The 24,152-nt window shown below is 38.8% G+C and overlaps 2 protein-coding genes across 4 annotated transcripts in view; one reads left to right on the top strand and one right to left on the bottom strand.

Annotated features, from left to right (window-relative positions):
• REL (v-rel avian reticuloendotheliosis viral oncogene homolog) overlaps window positions 1-14,819 on the top strand; it is a 29,601-nt gene extending 14,782 nt beyond the window's left edge. Inside the window, exons 4-10 of one of the 3 annotated variants that reach the window (XM_014532053.1) lie at window positions 6,202-6,342; window positions 7,452-7,556; window positions 7,672-7,884; window positions 8,447-8,515; window positions 8,651-8,722; window positions 9,799-10,455; window positions 10,675-14,819. In XM_014532053.1, the coding sequence (XP_014387539.1) occupies window positions 6,202-6,342; window positions 7,452-7,556; window positions 7,672-7,884; window positions 8,447-8,515; window positions 8,651-8,722; window positions 9,799-10,455; window positions 10,675-10,724 (1,307 nt within the window). In that variant the 3' untranslated portion in view covers window positions 10,725-14,819. Of the gene's footprint in view, window positions 1-6,201; window positions 6,343-7,451; window positions 7,557-7,671; window positions 7,885-8,446; window positions 8,516-8,650; window positions 8,723-9,798 lie in introns of all 3 variants that reach the window. The other 2 variants (XM_005884580.2, XM_014532052.1) reach the window with 2 other exon arrangements.
• A 5,461-nt stretch (window positions 14,820-20,280) lies between these two features.
• PUS10 (pseudouridylate synthase 10) overlaps window positions 20,281-24,152 on the bottom strand; it is a 56,806-nt gene continuing 52,934 nt past the window's right edge. Inside the window, exon 18 of the mRNA XM_005884644.2 lies at window positions 20,281-22,591. Coding sequence (XP_005884706.1) covers window positions 22,553-22,591 — 39 coding nt within the window. The 3' untranslated portion in view covers window positions 20,281-22,552. The remainder of the gene's footprint in view (window positions 22,592-24,152) is intronic.

Here is a 24,152-nt window from a genome sequence, read left to right as displayed (position 1 = left end):
AGTAACAAAGAAACAGAATTAAAACTTTATTGTGGGGAGCTGCTACAGTGTTTTGGACAGGTTCAAGCCTTGGACTGATGAGAGGGCACAGTCCTCTCATTGCCATGTGCAAGTCCCAGCTTGGAGGGCAGGGCCCTCCCAGACAATTATAGAAAACAGCTGTAGTTGTAAGCTTGAACCTATGGTCCGAACACCCCACGTGCCTGAGTGATGTGGGCTTGATAGAGTTCAGGTTCATGTAGTTGAGTAGGATTGAAACCCAGGAGAATGTTTGTAAACATCTTGGTGACGCCCTTACTTTGCCTTGTAGCATCTGCTATAAACTAAAGGAATGGCTGTGGGTGTGGTCGCTTTCTCTCAGAGAAGCAGCGTCCCACCGAGACCCTGCTTTCATTCTCTTGTCTGTCTTTTCTAAGCCTTTCAGCCGCCCTCACCCCGTGCTGGGGCGGCACACTTTAGAAAGATCTGCCTCCACACTCCCAGGGTGGGTTCCTGCCTCAAACTCCGCCCTTACAGATAACAGCTCTGGGAAACAGCTTGGGGGAGGGTGCAGCCGTTGCCAAGACAACCCCTGTAGGACTGACTGACTTCTGCTTGGTCGCTGGCTGTTCGTCTGTATGTGACGAACACCACCCATGGTTTTTATATAAGTAGATAGAGCTGCTACATCTCCTGGGCTTAGTAGAATGGTCTTATGGAGGAGGTGTCCTGTAGAGTCTAGTGGCACATCCTCTCTGTTCACCCAAGCTGGACATTCCAGGTGCACCCCCTTTTGGGCTGTGTACCCCCTCCTGTTGTAGTTGAGCCTTGATTGCTGTTGGCACATCAATGGGAGGGATATACCCCCAGGCTGAACAGCTAAAAGGACTGTCTTTAGCCACGTGGAAGATCAGTTTTGCAGAGGCCCACTCAACTGAGCAAGACTTACTTCAGTGGGGCTCTGGTGCCCACTGAGTCTGCCCCGTGAGTGTGTGCCTGTGGAGGTGGTTGGGTGGTGCTTTGATATGGCCCAAAATTGTCCCATGGTATGCTGGCTCTGGGACCTTCCAGGAGGTGCAGGCCAAGGTCAGCCACCGGCATGAGCTACAAAGCGACCTACAGATAGCTGCTACTTGTGCTGGGCTTCGAGGTGCCCAGGAGAGGCCAAGCTTCAAACCAAGGTCAACTGCCAATAGTGCTGGGCCTGGAGCCACTTAATGAGAGGTACAGGCACACTGAGGTCATATGCTGCTTGTTTAAGAGATTCTAGGAAAGTTGGAAGCATGAGCCAAGATAGGCCATTCATATTGAAAAGTCACTGCAGCCCAGCTGGTATGGCTCATTGGTTGAGCATCAACCTATGAATCAAGAGGTCACAGTTTGATTCCCAGTCAGGGTGCATGCCCGGGTTGCAGGCTTGATCCCCAGTAGGGGGCATGAAAGAGGCATCCAATCAGTGATTCGCTCTCTTTCTCCCTCCCTCTCTGAAATCAATAAAAATATATTTAAAAAAAAAAAAAGGAAAGAAAAGCCACTGCAAATAGCTTGGATGGGCTGGCAAATTGAGTGGGACACAAGTCTCAGGGAATCACCAGGTCAGGGTCAACTGTGTCAGCCAGGTTGATGGAGACTCAGATATGGCTCTGTGGGGGGAGGGCTCAGAAAAGGAACAATGGCCTCTGCCAGCACTTTTGTCTGGAAGAAAGCTCCCCATCCAGCTCTCGCCCTGATGCCAGACAATTCAGTTCCTCCCCTGTGTCCCTGGTGCCTTTTAAGCTGCTGCCCCAGCACTGGAGCTTAGAGTGAGTGAGTCTGAATAAGTCCATGTGCAGGCCCTTTAAGAGGAACATCTGGGACTCCAGCAGCCCTATGTCTCACTCAGCCTCAATCCTTATTGGTTTTTACAGCCAGAAATTATGGGTACTTGTCTTCCTGGCATTGGAACCCTGGGCTAGGGGGCCTCACTTCTCAATGGGGACCTCTGAAGCTGAGATATCCCTCCTGACTTTTATTCGCTACACGTGAGTGTGGGACTGGCCTGTTCTGCGTCTCTGCCCCTCCAATCTCGGTGTGATTTCTTTAGTTGTAGGACTCCTGTTCAGCTAGATTTCAGGTGGTTCTGAATGATGGTTGTTCTGTAGTTTAGCTGTAATTTTGATGTGATATAGGAGGATGCAAGTACTGTGTTTACCTACATTGCCACCGCAATCAGAACACTTTTTTAAAAATCACTTTATTTTGTTTCCTCATATGTCTGGTTACTTAAAATAGAATATCAGTCATTGTGTGTGAAAAATTGTAGGGATTTTAGTTCTAGGATGTTATCTCCTTTCAGAAGATTTTCTTGTGGTAGTGGCTGATTTAGGATATTTGAAGCTGGTCTTTCATCCTGTGAGTCTCTAGTGTCTTTCCAGTTAACCCTTACTTCTAGGGTATAGTTGGGTTCCTCCAGGGACCTCAACCAAAGCATTGAACATTTATCAGATTCTCCATCCTCGGCAGACCCTGAACTCCCTGTTTTTCCCTTATAGTTTCTTGAGACTTCATCTCAACCTCTCATCCTCTTAGCCACCTCTTACAAAACTGGCAGATTATATCTGCAAAAAAAGAGCCCCCTTGTTCTGAACTTACCTCTCTGGATTTCTGTAATAATTGTGATTTTATGGTACTTATCCCTATTCTTGGCACAGAGCTCCTAAAATCCTTGGAATTTGCTAAAGGATAAGAGCTAAAAAGGTAAAAAGAATGTCTGTTGTTTCCATAACAGGCCTCTTTATTTTTTATTTTTTTAAAAAATATATTTTATTGATTTTTTACAGAGAGGAAGGGAGAGAGATAGAGAGTTAGAAACATCGATCAGCTGCCTCCTGCACATCTCCTACTGGGGATGTGCCCGCAACCCAGGTACATGCCCTTGACCGGAATCGAACCTGGGACCTTTCAGTCCACAAGCCGACGCTCTATCCACTGAGCCAAACCGGTTTCGGCCATAACAAGCCTCTTTAAACATATCTGAGTTTATGTTAATGAGGTGACTTGAAAAACACCTAATAGGGGGGTGGGGGTTCTGGTTGTCAAAGGAACCAATCAATTGGGCTCTTAGAGTTGCACCATTCAACCTCATCCCTTTACCTCTGGAAAGAGGAAGGGCTGGAGGTTGAATTAATCACCACTGTCCAATGATTTGATCAGTCATTGTTCAAAATGAATCCCCCATAAAAATCCTAACTGAAGGGGCTGGGAGAACTGGGTTAGTGAACATGGGGAGGTGCTGGGAGGGTGGCATTCATTCCCAGAGGGTCATGGATGCTCAGTGTAACTTCTACGTACCTTTTCTTATGCATCTTTTCTGTCTGGCTGTTCCTGAGTTGTTTTCTTTTAGAATAATCTGATCATCTACTATGTAATTTTCTTTCCTGAGTTCTGTGAGCCGTTCTAGCAAATTAGCAAACCTGAGGAGTGGGTCATGGAACTCCCAATTTGTAGGCAGTCAGAAGCATAAGTGACCACCTGGACTTGTGATTGGTGTCTTACGTGTGGGGTTGAGCAAGGTCTTGTGGGATTGAGCCCTTGCTTGTGGGATCTGTTCAAATCCCAGGTGGTTAGTGTCAAAACTGAGTTAAATTGCAGGACACCCAATTGGTGTTCTGAGAGTTGGAGAATTGCTATGTGTGAAAAAACACACAGACATCAGAAGTGAGTAAAGAGAAACAGGAGTGTTTTTCTTACAGTTCTTCTATATCCTAGCCCCATGATTCTTCATGATCTTATTAGCTCTTTGATTCCTTTAGAGGACTTTTGTTTCATAGTTTGTCCACCTTTTTTAGTTCTCATGGTACAGCTGATCCCAATTTGGTAATGTCACCTGCCATTACAAAAATAGAACCTCCCTCTGTTGATATTTACTTTATAGTTTTCTTCAGCAAATGTTTGATTGTTTACCAGGCCTTTCCTTAATTTTTCAGTCACTCACTCAAAAACTTTTTTATTTTCTTAAAAGCTTAAGAAAATGTTTAATATGTATTATACATATGTGTTCCATGTTTAGTGAAGATGCATCAACACCCATTCTGCTTTCATGGAACTTAGCCTGATTGGGTAGAAAGAGGCATATGTAGAGAATAATTATGCAAGACATTTAAAAAAAACAACAACTTTAAATGTGTAAGAGAGGAATATAGGTCAAGGTTGCACTGACTTAGAGAGGAAAGATATATTCCTTCCATTTCAAAGCATGGAGTTTTATGTACCATTTTTAGAGATTTTAAATGAACTTTTTATTGAGTCTAAGTCATATACAGTTAGATCTACCCAAATATATACTCCCATGGAACACCACCACAATCAAGATGAGGAACTTTTCCACTACCACCACCACCACCACCACCACCACCCCAAAATGTCCCTGGTCTCCTTCCCGTCAGTTCTCTCTCCCTCCTCTGGCCCCAGTCAACTATTCATTTGCTTTTTGTCACCATCAATTAATGTTTTCTAGAACTTCATATAAATGGAAGCATAAATATATTTTGCTCAAGATGTTGTTGAGTTACATTCGTGTTGGGGTCTATATCCAGAGCCTGTTCTTTAATGTATGCTGTCACAGTTTGTTTCTGTCACTTACATAGGTTTGTTTTTAAACTTGTCAGGTGCACTTAGCTAATAATTTATTTTTTGCATATTGATTACTCATCTTTGACATTCATAAACATTAATGTCTTGAATTCTAAATGTATAAAGCTATAAAAAAAATGATTTTGAAGAGGTAGACCTCTCATTGCCTACATAATTGTGCCAGTAGAGTATGCTGCTGGGACACACGTGTTTGGATCATACATCACATTTTGACCTTTTATTTGTATAAATATGTTCTAATAGACTCCTTCAAATGCTAGGCTTAATAATGATGACAATGGGATAATTTTAAATCTTGTGATAGCTACTGAGACTACAAATGTAGTTTAAATAAAAATAGGCAAAATTATATTGTAGTTTTTATTATTGTCTGTAAGACTATTTGGATTTTAGCTGTTTTCAAATTTTAATACCCTTTTAAAAATAAAAATTTTCATAAAATTTAATATGTATTTCATGCTTTTAAAAATATGACTATGTTATTATGATTTATTGCCACAGCTTATGGTATTCTTTGAAAAGGCAGAGTAATATTTTCCTTTGGAACTGGATTTTTTTTTCAATGTCAATTAACAAACATTATATTCTTTCATAAGGAATGTGTTTTTATATTTTCTAGAATTATAAAATTTCCCTGGCCGACGCTTTCCACTCCTTTTTTTTTTAAATATATTTTATTGATTTTTTACAGAGAGGAAGGGAGAGAGATAGAGAGTTAGAAACATCGATGAGAGAGAAACATCGATCAGCCGCCTCCTGCACATCTCCTACTGGGGATGTGCCCGCAACTCAGGTACATGCCCTTGACCGGAATCGAACCTGGGACCTTTCAGTCCGCAGGCCGACGCTCTATCCTCTGGGCCAAACTGGTTTCGGCTTGTTTGCCTTTTTTAAACAAAACAAATTTGTACATAAAATTTCTTATACAAAGAAAGCTACCGTATCTCATCTAGTACCTCTTGGTATTTAATTCCTAAAGTGTTGATCTAAACTTTAGTAGATACTCCTTTTGTCACTTGATGCAAAATATATGTAAAATTTTCTAATAGAGTTCAGTTTTTAAGAGCCTAGGCTCTGGATTCAGTTACCTGAGTCTGAATTTCTATTCTGCCACTTAGCTGTGAAACTTGGGACAAGTAATTTCATTTCTTTAAAATCAGTTTCTCATTGTAAAATGGGGATGTTAGTCATTCTTGTACAGGTTTAGGAGATAATTTACAGAGTTTTTAACACAATGACTGGACTGAATACATGTATGTTGAATTAATGAATGAATGCCTATTCTCTGTTGTATATAACCTACAACTATATTTGTAAAAATTTGATATTAACGTCAATTTGGAATTCTGCTCTAAATTCTAGGTGACTGGGATAGTTACTTCCTGACCATGGTCATAACTTCATGAATACTGTTAGTGACTGCATGATATACCAATGATAAAAGGCATTCTTGAGATTGTGTACGATTCTATTTTAGTTAGTGCAGATTTGGACACTACTCAAGTATATTGGGCAGGGAGGAGGACCTAGCAAGGATTTTAGTTCTATGTGAATATTCTAGATTCTTTTTTTTTTTAATGTACCATTCAGTCCCTGAACCACAGCTGCTTGATACTGAAGATTGCGACCTCAATGTGGTGAGATTATGTTTTCAAGTTTTCCTCTATGATGAACATGGTAATTTGACAACTACTCTACCTCCTGTTGTGTCTAACCCAATTTATGACAACCGTAAGTACTTTATATTCTTGCGTTTGTAGCCTTAGCTTGTTTTTTTTTAAGGATAGTATAATTTTTTAAAGTATTTTGGTACTTAGAAAAACAGTATGTCTATTACAGGAAAAATTCAAACATTCCTGAAATAAATAACAGGAGGTATTCTCCTATAGTAAATCTCTAATTTCATTCTTCACAGGTAGTCACCGTCCTCAGCTACATATCTCATCCGTTTCTTCTTCATATATGTACAAGTACATTATCTTCATCATTCACACTATATAATTTTGGCAACTTTTTAAAGAAATCATCACTGATCTTTAAAAAAACATTTCCCCCCCTTCTTAGCAATGTATCTCGAATCATTTTTCCTTTCAGGCACCGTATTCTTTTCAGTAGCTGCATATTGCCTTAGATGGCTATATCATAATTTTATTAAATCATTACCCTATTACAAGACATTTGGTTTGTTTCCTTCTCAATTTTTTTCTTTTGGTTCTAACACTTTGTACTGCAGTAAGTATCTGCATGTGTATATCTTGTGCAAGTCTTTAGCATACACTTGCAGAGTAGACTGTTGGCAAATGCTAGATCAAAGGATACTGATATTTATAGTTTTAAAAGATTATGAAATTGCCCTCATATTGTGTGTGTGTGTATGTATGTGTGTGTGTACCTGTCTTGCATGTAGAAAGATAGTGGGACATAGGGCTATAAAGGCAGATCAGATTGTTATCACAGAGAGCTTTGAATGCCAGGGAGAGTTACTGGAATATTGGCCCAGATAATAGGAAGCATGAAAAGGGCATTGCCTTAGGGTTATGGTCATGATTTAAGAAGATTAGTTTGGTGACAGTGTGTAGGAGGATGGAAAGAATCAGAATTCAGAAGCAGGAAGATTTAATTAGAGGACACGTCATTGCCTAGAAAGTCGCTCTAAACCAGTTTAGACAATGTAGTCAGAAAGGAAGGAGTCAGACGTGGATGATTAATGTAGTGTTCTTAATTTACTTATACATTAAAATTTTTTTATCTGTTCTATAGATTGTTTTCCTAAAATTCTCTCCATCAAAAAGGAGTAAAATATTAAGGTAGTGACCCATTAAAAATCTCTTCATATTTAGGTGCTCCTAATACTGCAGAATTAAGGATTTGTCGTGTAAACAAGAACTGTGGAAGTGTCAGAGGAGGAGATGAAATATTTCTGCTCTGTGACAAAGTTCAGAAAGGTATTTATTTGTTTTTTGTTTGTTTGTTTCATGGACTTCGGAATATATTTTAAAATAATAGATAACATTTTACTTTGTTTTCCCACTGATAGTTGTTTGCTTTCCTATTCACTAGATGACATAGAGGTTCGGTTTGCGTTGAATGACTGGGAAGCTAAAGGCATCTTTTCACAAGCTGATGTGCACCGTCAGGTGGCCATTGTTTTCAAGACTCCACCGTATTGCAAAGTGATCACGGAGCCCGTGACAGTGAAGATGCAGTTGCGGAGACCTTCTGACCAGGAAGTTAGTGAGTCGATGGATTTCAGATATCTGCCAGATGAAAAAGGTGTGACTTCTTAGTGGTCATGTTTTATATATTTCTTAAAATTAGGCCTTGTAATAACATTTTTTGGTAAGATACCTTGAAATACAGGTGGTTGTTGTTTTTCATAATTTACATTTCTTTGCCTGGTAGTTTTTTCATTGATTTTTCAACCGATTGATCTGTGTGCTCTTTACACCTCTTTCTTAGGAAAGGAATCTGGAATAATTTCAAAGTATCTAAACTGTTTGTCAAAATTTGTTTTATAGTTGAGGGGGTTTTTATAGATAGCGAACTTGCCAGTCAGAGAGTGGTCTCCATTTTGGTCTTTTTCTGCCTTTATTGCATTAGTTGACGTTGTTGACTTATAGATGTTAGAAGAAAGCGAGATGAATATCAAACTGTTTTTTACTAAGAGAAAAATACCCTTATCACTGGCGTAGGACACACTCTGCAACATCTATTAAGTCCATATTATGTACATTTATTTAAAGCATTTTTTATATAGGGATAAAACTATTTATTTATTAAAGGAGAAGAAGCATGATGATTCATTCACATGCTTTCCTGGTTTCTTTCTAACCAGATACTTATGGCAATAAAGCAAAGAAACAAAAAACAAGTCTACTTTTCCAGAAACTGTGGCAGGATTGTGGTAAGAATGTTTTTGGATTGATTCATATTTAAATAGATTTTGTGGGGGGTTTTTTGTTTTATTCAGTTTTGCACATTTTAAGTGATAATGTTATTTTTCAAATTTACATTTAATAATGGAAAACCTTTATCACAGCAGTTAATTTTCCTGAAAGATCTAGACCTGGTCCCCTAGGATCAACTGGAGAAGGAAGATTCATTAAAAAAGGTATTTTATTCCCTATAGAATATCCCTTGTCATTGGAAAGACCATGGCTTTGCATAATATATTGGAATTCCATTCTTAGAAATAAAACTGCTTCTTTGGTATTTTCCACGCCTACAAATTTTTTCATGTTTTGAATATTGAATGAATTGATCTTGGCTTCCAAAGGTCCTATTGGGAACTGGTTTTGGGGAGTTACTCTTTGAGAAATTACATTTCGTTCATATGGTGGTACTTTTACTAATTACGGTATGTCATGCAAGAAACTGTTTAGATCCAGCCAGTAGCCTGTCTTTATCAGTAGAGTTTTGCTGGGACATAGCCATGCTCATTTGATTACAAATTGTCTGTGGCTCATTTTTCACCACAGTGGCAGAGTTGGTAGTTCCAACAAAGGCTGCAAAGCCTAAAATATTTACTATCTGGCCCTTTATAGAAAAAAAAAAGTTGTCAATTTCTGGTTTCGATCATTCAACCAGGGTTAATTAGAAGTCTTTTGCCCCTTATATTCTTAAACCAGTGCTTCTTCCAGGATTACTATAGATAGCAGTCACAATAATGTGTAAATAAACACAGAATCCTTCATTTTTTTTCTGACTGGGAATTTGTAGTACCTTAGTGTGTTATATCTTAATACATCTTAGATAATTATGTGGACTTTCAATCATCCCCAATGAGTGTTTCCTCCATCGCTTCGTTTTTTCTTAAAAAAGAAGAATATGAAATGAATTTTGGCTATTTAGAGTCCCATTAACTGAAATTCTAATATTCATCTCTCACTTTCCAAAAATATCTTTATGGGGCCTCAGAAGCTAGATATTCAGATTTGACTGGAGTGAAATCTGTGCCAGACTAACTTAGCAATATTATTTATAGGTATTTGTAGAAAGGTAAGTGTCACAGAATTTAGTTTAGGGCTCATGTAATCATTTTAGTGCTATTTAAGTTTTTAATTTGAAATGCTACATCAGTGTCCTTGAAAATTTTCTTTATTGGTGTGTTTGTGCCGTTTTTAGAAGTAGTACTTTTTATAATTTTGTTAATTTCAGTGCTGTAATGATATATTTCCCCCTCCACAGAATCAAACTCGTTTCCTCATGAAATGCTCCGGCCTGCAGGGGTTTCGAGTCAAGCAGAATCTTACTACTCCCCGTCTGTGTCCATCTCAAGTGCCATGCCGCATCATGCCTCAGCCATGCCCCCAATGGTACCTCAGCCTTCTTCACACTGGTCCTCAGAGCCCCACCCCCCCTCGTGCTCAGTCAGTACAAATCCACTGAGTAGTTTTGCAACAGGGACAATTTCCTCTAATTCACAGGGTATCCCAAGATTCTCAGAAATGCCTGTTGTGAATGACTTGCATGCTTCTAATGCTTGTATTTATAACAGTACTAATGACATAGGCAGAATGGAAACATCATCCCTGTCATCAGCTGACTTCTGTGGTTTTTCTGGTGCCAACATGCTGCAGAATTGCCCTGTCAATATATCCAGTAATGACAGCATGAGAGAGACTGACAATTCGGGATTTACGAGAATGAATATGGGAAGCCCTTCATGCAACTCGGTGTTAGACCAAAGGGATTTGAGACAGTTCCATCAGATGTCCTCTTCCAGCATGCCAGCAGGCGCCAGTTCCGGTACCACTGCTTTCGCGTCACAGTCGGATGCATTTGAGGGATCCGACTTCAGTTGTGCAGAGAACAGCATGCTAAACGAGTCAGGGCCTTTGAATGGTACTAATCCAAACGGTCATGGTTTTGCTCAAAGTCAGTATTCAGGTATTGGCACTATGCAGAATGAGCAGTTGAGCGACCAGTATACATTTGAATTTTTTCCGGGTAACTTGTAAGACTTAAACGATGGTTCAAGCTTTAAATCCTTTTAAATGTTAGCAATCATTTTGGTATTACCCACATAGAATCAACATTTTCTATTTCTCCCACCATATGTAGGAGATTTCTTTGATAGGCTCTCTTGGCTCTGGAGCTCCTCCAAGAAGTAGAAGAGAGGGATGAACTCATTTCCCAACTTCGGGAAGAGCTGCAAAAAGCCCCAAGACTTTGCTTCAAGAGTAAACAAATCCACACCACTTGAACTCTAGGCTATGATGTCCCCTGGAATCCTATGTGCACCCCACATAGTTTATTTAAACTAGTAAATATTTCAGTCTAGGTTAGATCATTATTTGACCATTAGAAGTGTATAATGAATCTGTGACATGTTAAATATTCAATAAAATCAATTTTTCAACTAAAAACAAAACAAAACCCACACCTTTGGGTATGGAGAATACAAAGTTGGAAATTGCCAGAAAAGGAACATTCCAAAGTAGACATTTAAAAGGTTTTAGTGTTTCCCCTTTTGAAGCATGTGGCCTGATACTGTGTATGGTGGGAGTTCTGGCTTTAGAGTCCCACCGCGTTTCCACAGAACAGAGCAAAGAGAACATGAGGGCACAGCTCCAGTTTTTACAAACTTTTTAATATTTCTTTTGTTATGTATTAATGTATTCCTAGTTAAATGAATTAACCGATATTTGCTTTTAAGCAAATTTAAGGTAAAACCTGTAATGGCTATGTCATTGGAAAAATTAATTTCTTATTATTTTTTGAGGCCCATGGGCCAAGGTGACCCCTAAGGGGTTTTTCTGAGGCTTTTTGGAGTTTCTTAGATTTATATGTAAATCAAAATTTCTTTAAAATGCTAAGTTGGACAGAAGGGTGCATTTAAGTAATGGGAGGTTCTCTACTTTTTGGATTATTTAAATCCATATCTAAATTGCTTGTGATTTTAGGTTTACACCTATGTTCTTAAGGGGAAGAAATTTCTTTGGACCTCTTCTCTTATGTGTCCTCAGTCACTGTGAGTTCATCCAATTTCATGCTGTCAACTCTGAGATTTTACCCCTAGTTTAGACCTGTCCTCTGAACAGCAGATTTGGAGTTTACCCATATGTGTGTAAAACTGCTTATTTAACATCTATACCTAGAAATCTAATTAAAGATCAAACCCAACACATTCTTGATCTTCCCTCCCAAACGTGCTTCTCTTTTAGTCTTCCCCCATCTCAGTAAATGGCAATGCCATGCCTCTGGTTGCTCAGGTCCAGGTCTATGGACTCATCCTTGATTCTTTTTTCCTTTTATCTCCCATATCCAAATCTGTCAGCAAATCTGGTAGGGCCTACCTTCAGAATACATCCAAAGCTGGCCCCCTCTTTTGACCTCTACCATTAACATCCTGTTCCAAGCAACCATCATCTCTGGCCTGGATTGAAGCTATTTCCTCCAAAAACCCTCTTTATTTCCTTGTGTCCCTACAGTCTGTTCTCCATAAAGTAGCCAGAATGATTATTTTTAAGCCACATCAAATCATCTCATTTAACTGCCCAAAACCATGCGATGGCTCCCCATCTCAGAGTGGACACCAAGGTCCTTAAGGTGAGCAGGCCCTCGCTCCCTCTCCTACCTCATCTACCACCATTTCCCCTGCCATTCAGCTCCAGGTGCTCTGGCCTCAGTGCTCCTCTTCGAGTACACTCCTGCCTTACGGTCTTTGTACTTGTTCTTTCTGCCTGGAATGGTTTTCTCTCGGATACATGCAGGACCACCCTCCTTACACCCTTCTCACTCCACGTTACCTGCTCAAAAAAGCCTTCCTTGACACTATAACACTGTAAGCCTTCCTTACCAGCACATCACGTCCCTTCCTTTATCTTTTCCCATAACCTTATCTAAGCATTCATTTGTTTACTGTTTGTTTTCTTGTACTGGAACATAAGCTCCTTGAGGGAAGAAATACTTGTTTTGTTCGTAGAATACACAGTTTGTAGAACAGTGTCTGCCTCAGATTAAGCGATCAGTAAGCCCTAAGTACTACTGATACAACTCTGTTTTTTGAAATAAAGAATAGCTTTAATTATTAGATGCTCATGGTTTTCATAGTGCCGTTTAGTGTGACATCGGGTTTCTATCAGAATCATGTACATTTAAGACAACAATTAATTAATGGTAATCCAAATAGTTGGAAGGCAAAGTGTAATTGTGATGGGATTGTCATGATGCTAAGTAACCAACTTATTCAAGACCTAGTTTATTTTATAACTAGAGCCTACCATAAATGTTGAGCATATTCCTAGCTAGAAACATGTCATTTTGTTAGAGAATAGTAAGAAGCTAGGAAAATTCCAGGACAAGCAGAATTTGGAAACTCAGAGTTAAACAGCACTTTGCAGCCACCTAGTAAATCCTATCTTCCCTCAGCCAAGGATACTTAAGAGTAAATGGTTTGCACATCTCCTCCCCAACTGGAAGGTAAATAGCTTAAATCACCCTACTCAGGGAGACATAACAGAAATCCAGTTAGTGCCATTTGCCAACCACACCCAAGGACAGGCAATTTAAGAGAATAAATCTTCCCCCTCAGGAAGACAAGAACTGAGGTCTCGTCGTCTCATGGTTAATAATTTCACTAACATAGCATCCAGCCAAACCATAAAATTACTGGAACAATTAAAACTAGTCAATTTGGTCAAAATAGAGAATGTGAGAATGTCATATAAATAAAAATTCTGAGTTGAATGATACTGGGAAATGGTAATGGTAATATAAGGTCAAGATATTTAGGAAGAAAAAGATTAATGATTAAAAAGATTAAAGCTAAGTACCATTAATGTTTCTCAAAAATGATGATTTCAAAATGAAACATTCTTGTTATTATAATTTTAAAAATCATAAGCACATAACATACTTCTGTAGAACATACCAAGAGAAATAAAAACCTGAAGGCATAATTTCTTACCTATTCAAAATATGAACCCAAGATATTTCCAGATAGTGGTTGATAGGTGGTACACTTTTTTAAACATATAGAATCCTCTAGTTGTGTATTAATTAGCATTGATCAGCTTAAACAACTGTTAGAAAACCTAAATGGATTTTTTAAATTAAATAAGCAGTTGACTCGCAGTTTTTTCTGTGTAAGCCAAAGTAAGGTACTGCTACATCTGTGTTGAGATGGATTTTTTATTTTTCATGTGCCATTTACTGGTCATAGGATTTATTTTATGATTTAAAAAGAATTTTATCTCTAAATGTGTTCACACTTTCACTTGTTCTTGTAACCCCCCACTCTTAGCTTCTGAGGAAAAGGTGACCTTATGCCTTTCTAACCTCTACTGATACACTGGATCCCCCCCCCCCCCCCTCCCCCCCCCCCCTTTTCTCTCCAATCCCCCTCCTGTTTCTTTATCCTCACATCAGCATTTAGTGCCTCTTTTTTTGTATAATAAACATAATAAAAGTCTTCTTTAGCTTAAAAGGAAAGGAACAAACCTCTTCTGTACCCTCATGCTCCTTCCCTTCACATCCAGACTCATAACATGCTTTCGGTCTCCATGTCCTCATTCCCGGTCATTCCTTACCCTCTCCTCTCTCACTTTACCTCCTATTTTCTTCTGCTATTCTGTGGAAAGTGACCTGGGACACCCTCCCTTGTTAAAAACCTAGTATCTTTGTATCCATCTACTTACCTTTGTATGTTTGGACTGTCTGTAACCTTCCATCCCCTGGAGCACTCCCTCCTTGGGTACTCCTCCAAAGATTCTGTGGTAGAGAACATTCTTCTCTGAGGTTGGTTTTTTTTCTCTGAGTCTCAACCCTGGGCCCTCAGTTGGTGCTATTTTTCCCCCAGGGTGACCTTGTCAGTGCCCACTCCAGCTTTCTCTCAGGCTATCTGAATGCCTTTAGAACTGGTTCTTCCTTTGGCTACTCTAGTGGCATTACCATTTACCCTGCCATCTAAGATACTTAAACGAAACCTCGAAACCTCACATTCGTCCTTAGTCATCAAGTCCTTTTGAATCTGCCTCCCCCAAATCTCTTGCATTTGTCCCTCAATTGCCGCTGAGTTCTTAGTGTAGGCCTTCTTTTTCCCCAACAAGAATATCTTTTCCATATGCTCCAGTTAAAAATAACACCCCAGCTCTAGCCGGTTTGGCCCAATGGATAGAGCCTTCAGTCCGAGGATTCGATTACAGTCAAGGGCACGTACCTCGCTTGCAGGCTCGATCCCCACCCTGGTTGGGGTGCTTGCAGGAAGCAACCAATGGATGTGTCTCTCTCACATTGATGTTCCTGTCTCCCCCTCCCACTCTCTAAAAAAAAAAATCATTGAAAAAATGCCCTTGGGTGAGGATTAACAAAAAAAATATACCACCTCATCCCCCCCTTATCCCTTATTGTCATTCTTTGAAAAAAAAAAACTCTGGGCATCCATTGCCTTTCATGTATTATATACTCTACCTGTATTGTTCAACCACAACACATCGTCTTTAAGACTAGGCTTCTCTGTGAAACTTGAGCCTGCCCCCCTAGCTGAGGTACAACTGTACATTGCCCCTGTTGGAGAACTCCTCACTGAATTGTAGTCACTTAAGGTTTGTCTCATTCATCTTTGGGATTCTTTCCCTTAGCATAATCCCTGGCATAGTTGGTGCTGAATAAATGGTAGCTATTACTAGAGAGTTAAATTGTTTTATTGCTTAAAGTATTACAAAGCGTATTACATATGTCTCCTTTTTTCCCCCCCGCCCTTGACAATCCCCTGGCCTCCCCTACCCCCCAGTGTCTTATGTCCATTGGTTATGCTTACATGCATGCATACAACTCCTTCGGTAAGGATGGGGTTCTTAAAGGAAAAGGTACTTAACCTGACAAGAAAAGCATTGACGCCAAGATTTTCAAGTTTGTGAAACACTTTACCCTCTGCCTCCCATGTTATTAGCTGTATTAGGTAGAAATTTTACAGTTATTAGGATTGTCTCATATGTCTGACTTGGCCGCTTCTCTCTACTGTATGTGAGGGGTTTAACCTCAGTCCTCCGTGCATTTCCTGGACACCTTACCATTGCACAGACACTGGGGTCTTCATGTAATCAAATCACATGTCACACTTTTTTTTTAAAATATATATTTTATTGATTTTTCACAGAGGGATTGAGAGTTAGAAACATCGATGAGAGAGAAACATCGATCAGCTGCCTCCTGCACACACCCTACTGGGTATGTGCCCGCAACCAAGCCGGAATCGAACCCAGGACCCTTGAGTCCGCAGACCGACGCTTTATCCACTGAGCCAAACCGGCTAGGGCACATGTCACACTTTTTAATGTCTAATGTACAAAGCACCATGTTTGGTTCTGGAAATGATATAGAGGTGAATGAGGCAAAACTCTTTCTCAAAGAGGTCAGTCTTTTTCTTTTGAGGAAAAACATCTACGGTAAAGTGCATAAAGTGGATTAATTTTAAGTGAACAGCTTGAGTATTTACATACATAGACAGTCATTTCCAGCACCCCATAAGTTTCCTTCATGCCCATTGCCAATCTACCTACTCCTCAAAAGCCCTCTTCTGATTTCCATCATCAGCACCTATCTTAATAGCCTTTTAAAGTAGTCACTGGGCCTCTCTACTCAGAACCTTGCTGAACAGACACAGTTGGATTGTCAATTTCTAACCTGATACTTCAGAAAAACTAATTATACTAGTACTCCATGTTAAAGACTTGGAATTGGTGATCTAGGCTGCCTAGTAGCACCAACTAAGTTGTTATAAATTGATTTATTGAGGGATTAAAGAAATGTCCATGGGATGTTTAAATAGCATGGAGAAATGGAAAGGATGGGGAATTTTTAGTCAGACATCTGGGTTTTAATCTTCAGCTCTGCCACTTAAAAGCTGTGTGATATTTAACAAATCACACCTTTTGTGAGCCTGTCTCTTCAGATATAAAATTGCAGGTAATGCCCAGCCTACCTACCTCACAAGGTATGTTGTATTAAGTAAAATAACGCATAAGAAACACTGTAAAGTGTATAGTACGAATCAAATACTGTTAAACCATCCGTATATGTCCTGGGTCCCTGGTTAATCCCTAGTCCAAACGCTCCTTCCAGTGGCAGAGAGAGAAAAACCACCATGGGTTAGATTTCCATAATAGGCATCCTGAAACCGGTTTCTGTTTAGAGTGGCCAGCTGCTGCCCACTTCTGGAGGTCCTTCATTCGACTTTATTCTTTCCAGAGCCATTTCCAATTGTATAGCAAAGGTAGGTCAATTAAAGACTTCCAGTTCTGAAATTCTGTGACTTTCTTCCTAAAAAGAGGTCTCATCATAGCTAATGAAGTTACCACTTTAAGATTCCTTTCCTGTTTTGTTTAAGTATGGGGCAAAATTAGGATGTTTATAAACAATTATTTTTTCTAAATATTTTTTTTCTATCCTAAATGTCTATGACTTTAGGGAAAAGATACCACCTGCTATTAATTACCTGTTTAAAAGGAGTGGAATTTATCATATTCTAGTCATCTTAATCACCTGCTTCTACAACTTCAGTTTACTATTGGACTTGCAAAAATTTAAAGAGTTACAAAAAAGATTCATTAAACACCTCTGTATGAACAATAATTAGTACAAATTGTTGGTGCTTCAACAAATTGAGTTTTCAGAGATATCAGCAGGTAAATAAAATACAAATTGGTAAAAGTATCAAGTGTTTATCTTGCCTATTTTCCTTCTTAAACTTTATTATCTAGTCAAACCATTATAACTTTGTATAACGTGTAGTAAGAATTAGATGAGGTTGGAGTATTTGGGGATCCATATGTGGAATTCAGTCTCAGGAGACTTCATTGATGACACAGTTGAGGTAGCTTTAAGAGGAAATGGAAAGGACACACAACAAGATTTTTAGGAAATGGACATTCTTAAATGCATGGTTCAGACCACATGCACCCTTTAGAAATTATATCTGTTTTAAAAGAATGTACTTACAAATGCTTTTGATTATGAGGAATCCACTATTACATTTTTTACTGTTATAATTTTTACAAGTTCTCAGGCACTGTTGAATTATTTAATTGTTAAGTGTGATGTCAAGATGCAGTTATTTTAAAACAGGAATATTTTCTTTTATTGTACAGAATGTTGTCTTTGTAATATCTTTGTATACAGTAATTTTTTTCTTGGTAATATAATAAATGAAAAAAATTCTAAAACCCTTACTAAAATGTTGTTGCTATTTGACTTTAAAAATATCAGCGAGATGTTCTTTGTATTTATAGCATCTTCCTCACAGAGAAAGCTAGTTTTGGTTGCTTAGAAACAGTAGGCATTTTAATGGAATGCTACAGCTGGAAATACTTGCATATATAACTGTCCTTTGAGATGACAGATAATTTTGTAGAGTACTAAAATGCCTTTTTAAAAGATTTTTATTTTCTGCCTTCCTGACTTATTTCCTGCCTGATTCTCTTCCTTCCTGAATAACTAAGGACAAAAGTCATTCACTCATTCTGAGCAAGGCACAGGTAGGTATTAACCACAGCAGGTGGGATTACAGTGTGCAGAGCCCAAGGAGAACACGTAGGGTAGTGGGGAGGGGAGTCTCAGTGATCTGAAATAGGGATGCAGCCTTAGGAGATCACCTAGGAGGGGGACTGATCTATTAAGTTAATACATTAAAGGTAATGGGAGCCAGATTTCTCACTCTCAGTGAAAGAAATGGCAAACATGGAAAGGGAGAGAAAACTAGAATTAAGGTTGGAATTAGAAATAGTGGTATAATTCATAGTGTTCAATATATGTAAAAAAAAAAATACGTAGAGATAAGCATGACTGTGTGCATGCCACAAAAAGGCTTGGGAGCACCAATGCCACAATAGCAATGAGCAGACCTAGTGCCTGGATTTTGGTTTATAAATACCATTTTCTACTAAAAGGAACTAGTTCCTCTTAGTGAAATAGCCCACACTAGGGCTGGTGCAGATGAAATACAAGATGAGCTTGAGTGTCTTTTTGTATTAAAGCAACAGCATTCAAAAATAATTAAAGAAAATTCTCCAAGAATAATAGGATCATGTTAAAAGGACACAGGACTCAGCTTGGTGGGGCATCCACTGGCCAAATCAGTACTTAGAAATCAAAATAAACATCAATAACAAATTATAGCTCATTGAATAAAACAGGAAGCCATGAATACACAAGAAGGAAAAGTTTTAACTAATATAGAACTTACCCAATGCCAACCAAAAAATATAAATGAGGAGAAAACTAGTTTTGCAAGGCATGTCAGGCCATAAAAACTGTAAACAATGCACTGCCCTGGTGGGGAGAGGGTTATGCTGGCGCCAGGATGTGGCCTGACACCTGGGGGCCTTCCTGCAGGGCCACGAAGTGGGCAGGGGGCATAGGGAATATCTGCAAGACAAAGACCCCAGCAGGATATATATAGACAGGCTCTCTGCATGTTTCTTCACTCCGATTTGGAAGTTATTCCCAGTGTCCACTGGTGTTAATAAACGGGGTCCCTCCCTTTCTCTAGGAAGCGTGCTTGGTATTTGCTCTTCTGTAACATAAAAGGAATTAGAAAATAAGTATTTGACAATCATCTTACCTAATAATAGACAAACATGTAAATTAACCATCCCTCCACTACACGAAGCATGCTTGGTATTTCTTTGCTCTTCTGTAACATAAAAGGAATTAGAAAATGAGTATTTGACAATCATCTTACCTAATAATAGACAAACATGTAAATTAACCATCCCTCCACTACACTCACCAGCCAATCAGGAGAGTATGCAAATTAACCCAACAAAGATGGCGGTTAATTTGCATACATAGGGTCAAAGCGGTGGAGCGAAGACTGAAGGCTCGGCTGGAGCAAAGGCCTGGGTCCCAGGTGCTGAAGCAAAACTGGTGCCGGCAGCCAGGGGAAGGGAAGGCCTATTGCATGAATCTCTTCGTGCAACGGGCCTCTAGTTGTAGTAATAATTGATTCAGTTGAAAATCTTCAATGAATGCTAATACTAATAAGTGAAATTTTGATGTCACTCTGTAAGATATTTATTAATCAAAGGGAAAAAAGAGTGGAAGAGCTTGGCAGATACTACCTTCATTAATTGAAAAAAAGTCTAATCATTGGTAACAGCACAAACCAAAATTGTGTGACACTTTTGCAAGAAGAAGATACTATTTCTTCTGTGGTATTCTTGTTAAAAAGGAACAACCTGAATCTATTAATGAAATACTAGGCAAACACAAATTGAGGAACAATCTATTAAATAACTGGCCTGAAATCTTCAAAGTGTTAAAATAATGAAAGTCAAGGAAAGATGAACTGTTTCTGATTCATGGAGACTAAAGTGTGATCCCTTAACTGTGCAGTATCAAATTAATTCCTGATTTTGACCATTGTATTGTGATGAATGAAGTAGAACAATGTCCTTGTTTATAAGAATCACACACTAATGTAGGGTGATAGGGCATCACTGGCTCAATGATTCAGGAAACAAGTTTTTTTGCACTTTTCTTGCAACTTTCCTGTGAATGTGAAATTGAAAGTATTTTTTCATAATAAAAAAAGGGTACCATTTTAAAAAATCAACTCAGAAAAGCTTGCCTCAAAGTTCATTCTTTTATATGGACTTAAAAATCAAAGAATGAAGCTCCAAAAGAAAATATCTACCTAAGTAAAGAGTTTTTCTCTTTGGAAATGGAAGTTTAACTTCTAAGTTTATTTCATAACTTACAAATGTAACTAGTTATCTTATTTAGGAAATTTTTAATTTTACCAACTTTATTTATTTTTACTTTTCCAGGTATTTAGAGTTGATGTTTTTTTAAAACTAAACCACAGACTATATTTGGGACAAAGAGGTGCTAAGAAGCACAAAAGGTCCTTTCACTAAGTGTTATTTAAAAGACTTAAAGCTGTACGATATCACAAAACTAATTTTAAAATACTTTTATACAGGCAAAAGTGAAACGACAGTATTCTCATTACTTAATGTTTTCAGTTTTGCATAAACAATGACCTACATTAATTTAACATGTCTCATAATTATTATATGAACATTTGAAATAAGTATTTACAACTAAAATTTACACTTTGCTTGAAATTTTGCATAACCTCAGGAATAAAAATTTAAGAAATAGAGGTCTTCTAATTTGTGTTAGCTCAGGAGGTTCTGAATTCTTCCATTTTGCAGATCCACTGAATTCAAAGACAAGCAAAAGACTAGCTCCCCACATTATTTAAATGTCTTTTTGTAGCAAAATTTCCCCAGAAACTGAGAAACATTCACACAAAAGTTCTTACCTTTTTATCAAAAGTTTATTTCTATTATCCCTTTCTCATTTTCTGGCTTATTGAAAATAGTGAAAAAAAATTACTTGCTATTATTCACATAATAAAATTTCATGATAAAACCATTTTCCTGATTTCTGAAGTGAATAATACATCTTGTCAGGCTGGTGTTGCTCAGTCGGTGAGCGTCGAGCTATGAACCAGCAGGTAGAGGTTTAATTCCTGGTCATGTGCTGGGGTTTCGAGCTCTATACCCAGTAAGGGGGGGTTGGGAGGGAGAAGATGTTTCTATCTCTCCCTCTCCCTCTCTGAAATCAATAAAAAAATATTTTAAAACAATTTTTTTAAATAATACATCTTAGTATCTGAATTATATTGAATGGAGAGATAGGAAACTGGGTAATCTAATACTATCCAAGTCACATGTGTTCTGAAGCTCAGAGAGTTGAGTTAGGATGATGGAAATGACACTTAAGTGTAAAATTTTAATGAGACTCCTTTCTGAAAGTTTTCTCTTAATGACTCAACCGTTTTCTCTAGGTTTTGTTTGTTTTTTCCTCTTCGTAGTACTAACTGATGATTAACTTATTAGTAAATGGTAATCATGAGATACTATGAAATATACTTGGGCTATTTTGGGATAAGCTCCTTGAATCTAAATTCTGAAAGTCAATTTTCATGGTTATGTGCATTAAAATGACATCCTCAACTGCCTCCTTCACACAGTATGTGCTCAATAATAAGGTTTATTAGAAAGGGCCTACAGACCAGGAAACTTAAGTTTTGGTCTTAGACATGGAAGTAACTAATAATTTAGATAAATCATTTAACTGCTATCTTTGGTTTTCATATTTATAAAATGGAGATGATAATATCCTGTCTACCTGATAAGGATGTTTGAGGTTAGATAATAATATTGAAGCCCTCTAGAATAGTATCACCTTTTTTTGGCAATCTCAATTTTTCAAAATCTTATCCCTGGCAATGAAGTTATTGAAGGCACTTGTGTCTCCTTCTTTAAAAGATTTATTAAAGTCTCTTACCTCGATTCCTAAGGTTTTACTTTCCCTCTCCAGGAAAGGCATTGACAATTTTAGATTGTCAATGAGTAACTTGAAGTCATTAGCATTTGTGACAAATCACACCAAGAGTACTTCTATTGGTAATAGCTTGCTAGAAGCTTACTTGGAAAAATATTAATGGTCTCAGATTTACATTTGGTATCTTATTATAAGATACTGTGCTGCATAAATATAGACAACTTATCAACATTGTTTTAAAAATTTAGAACATGATTTTAAAGGTGGTAATTCTCTTGTGAAGGGAAGTTTTGCTGAAAGAAATTACAGCTTCTTAAGATTATCAGAGAATGTATCCTGTTTGTGCACCTCTCTAAATGGAAGAACGAATATAGGGAATGGTTTCATAATTCATAGTTGGACTTGTGGGGGTTGGCGAGGGAACAAGAAAAATCATAAGACATCTTTAGAACAATGTAGCACACATTCTACACATACTGTATATGGATCCTGAGATGTTACAAGTTTAAAAATAAATAGATCAACATGATCCAAACAGTTGCCAAGACACCCTTATGGTGGGTAAACAGCCGTTTTACAATGTATGCTGAATGGACATCCACGTTGGGCCACGAAAACCCTACTCCATTTCCAAACTTGAAAGCTAGTCATCCAGAGCAGGGGGCCAGTCAACATCTACAGACTGGAAGGAAGAAAACAAGTCATTAAAATATATTCCTGTTCTAGGAAGCAACTGCAGGTAATGCTGTGTAAGTTAAGACTTCTAATCTATACTAATAAAAGGGTAATATGCTAACTAGACCGGACATCTTCCAGATGACCTTCCGGGCGTCCTTCTGGACAAAGCCATGGTGGAGGGGCTGAGGCAGAGGCGGTTAGGGGCGATCAGGCCAGCAGGGGAGAGCAGTTAGGGGGATCAGGCCGGCAGGGGGGAGCAGTTAGGGGGATCAGGCCAGCAGGCAGGTGAGCAGTTAGGAGCCAGTGGTCCTGGATTGCGAGAGGGATGTCTGACTGCCAGTTTAGGCCCGATCCTGGAGGACATCCCCTGTGGGGTCCCGGATTGGAGAGCGTGCAGGCTGGGCTGAGGGACACCCCATGCCCATGCATGAATTTCGTGCACCAGGCCTCTAGTCTATATATATAAAAGGCTAAGTGAACAACCAACCAGCCAACTGGCCAGTAGCTGTGACACACATTAAGTACCAGGGGGCAGATGTTCAATGCAGGAGCTGTTGAGTGACAGCAACTTTGCAGAGTGCCCTCTTGCACTCTGGGACCCCTCGGGATGTTGGACTGCCGATTTTGGCCCAATCCCCGCAGGCCAGGCCAAGGGGCCCCACCTGCCGGAGGGAACTGCTCACTCCACAGATGCCCTTTGAGCCCCAGCACCGCCCCAGGTGCGGCCGGCCAGGGAGGGACTGCGGGAGATTGGCTCCAGGGCATGTCCAGCCTGTCTCGCCCAGTCCCACCCAGTCCCACTCCGCCAGCCACCTCCTAATTAATTTCCTTTCAATGTGTATGAATCCGTGCACCAGGCCTCTAGTATACTATAACAGAAGAAAATGCATTTGAAGAAAGAGCCAATGAATGCAATTTAACACTCTAAAACCCTCTGGGACCTGGGGTTCTTGGGCCTGCAGTCTGTTGCTAAATTTATTGAGCATTCTGTTACTCAGCTGGTTATTAATTGTGCCTTTTGACTGATAAAAGAGACTAGAGTACATTAAAAAATTTTAATGTTATTTATGGGTAAGTAACAAACAAGTTCAGGTGACAAAACCAATTTTCCCTAAGAAGTTTCAGCCACTTTTATTCTTCTGGTCATTTTCACGTTCCCATATTTCTACTCACCCTGGTCTGGCTCTTCTAAAACAAAACCTTGAGCTTCAAGTCATAATGAAATTATAGTACCAGACTATTCTGTGCCATATTCCAGGCCTTAGAAGTACAAAATTGCACCTTGACTTCACTACCCTAGAGGGCTTAATTTAGGGGAAAGTTTCTTTTTAAAAATCCACTGTCCCTGTGTTGTTTGAGACTTAAACTTTAAAACTTGAACTAATTTGCTAAAAATGATTTTCAAATTAATCTATGAGTCGCTTCATATACCATATGCAGAAAATATTAGAAGACCCCAAATAACAATTGCATATGTGTGTGTGTTCTTTTATAAATCTCAGGGAAATAATTGGATTCTGTTTGAGAATATAGCCATATACCCAGAAAACATCACTTTTCACAAT

This window comes from Myotis brandtii, unplaced genomic scaffold (assembly GCF_000412655.1).
Source record: "Myotis brandtii unplaced genomic scaffold, ASM41265v1 scaffold84, whole genome shotgun sequence".
Taxonomy (NCBI): Eukaryota; Metazoa; Chordata; class Mammalia; order Chiroptera; family Vespertilionidae; genus Myotis; species Myotis brandtii.
Note: the sequence above shows the minus strand (reverse complement) of the source record. Positions and strands in the feature narration are given on the sequence as shown.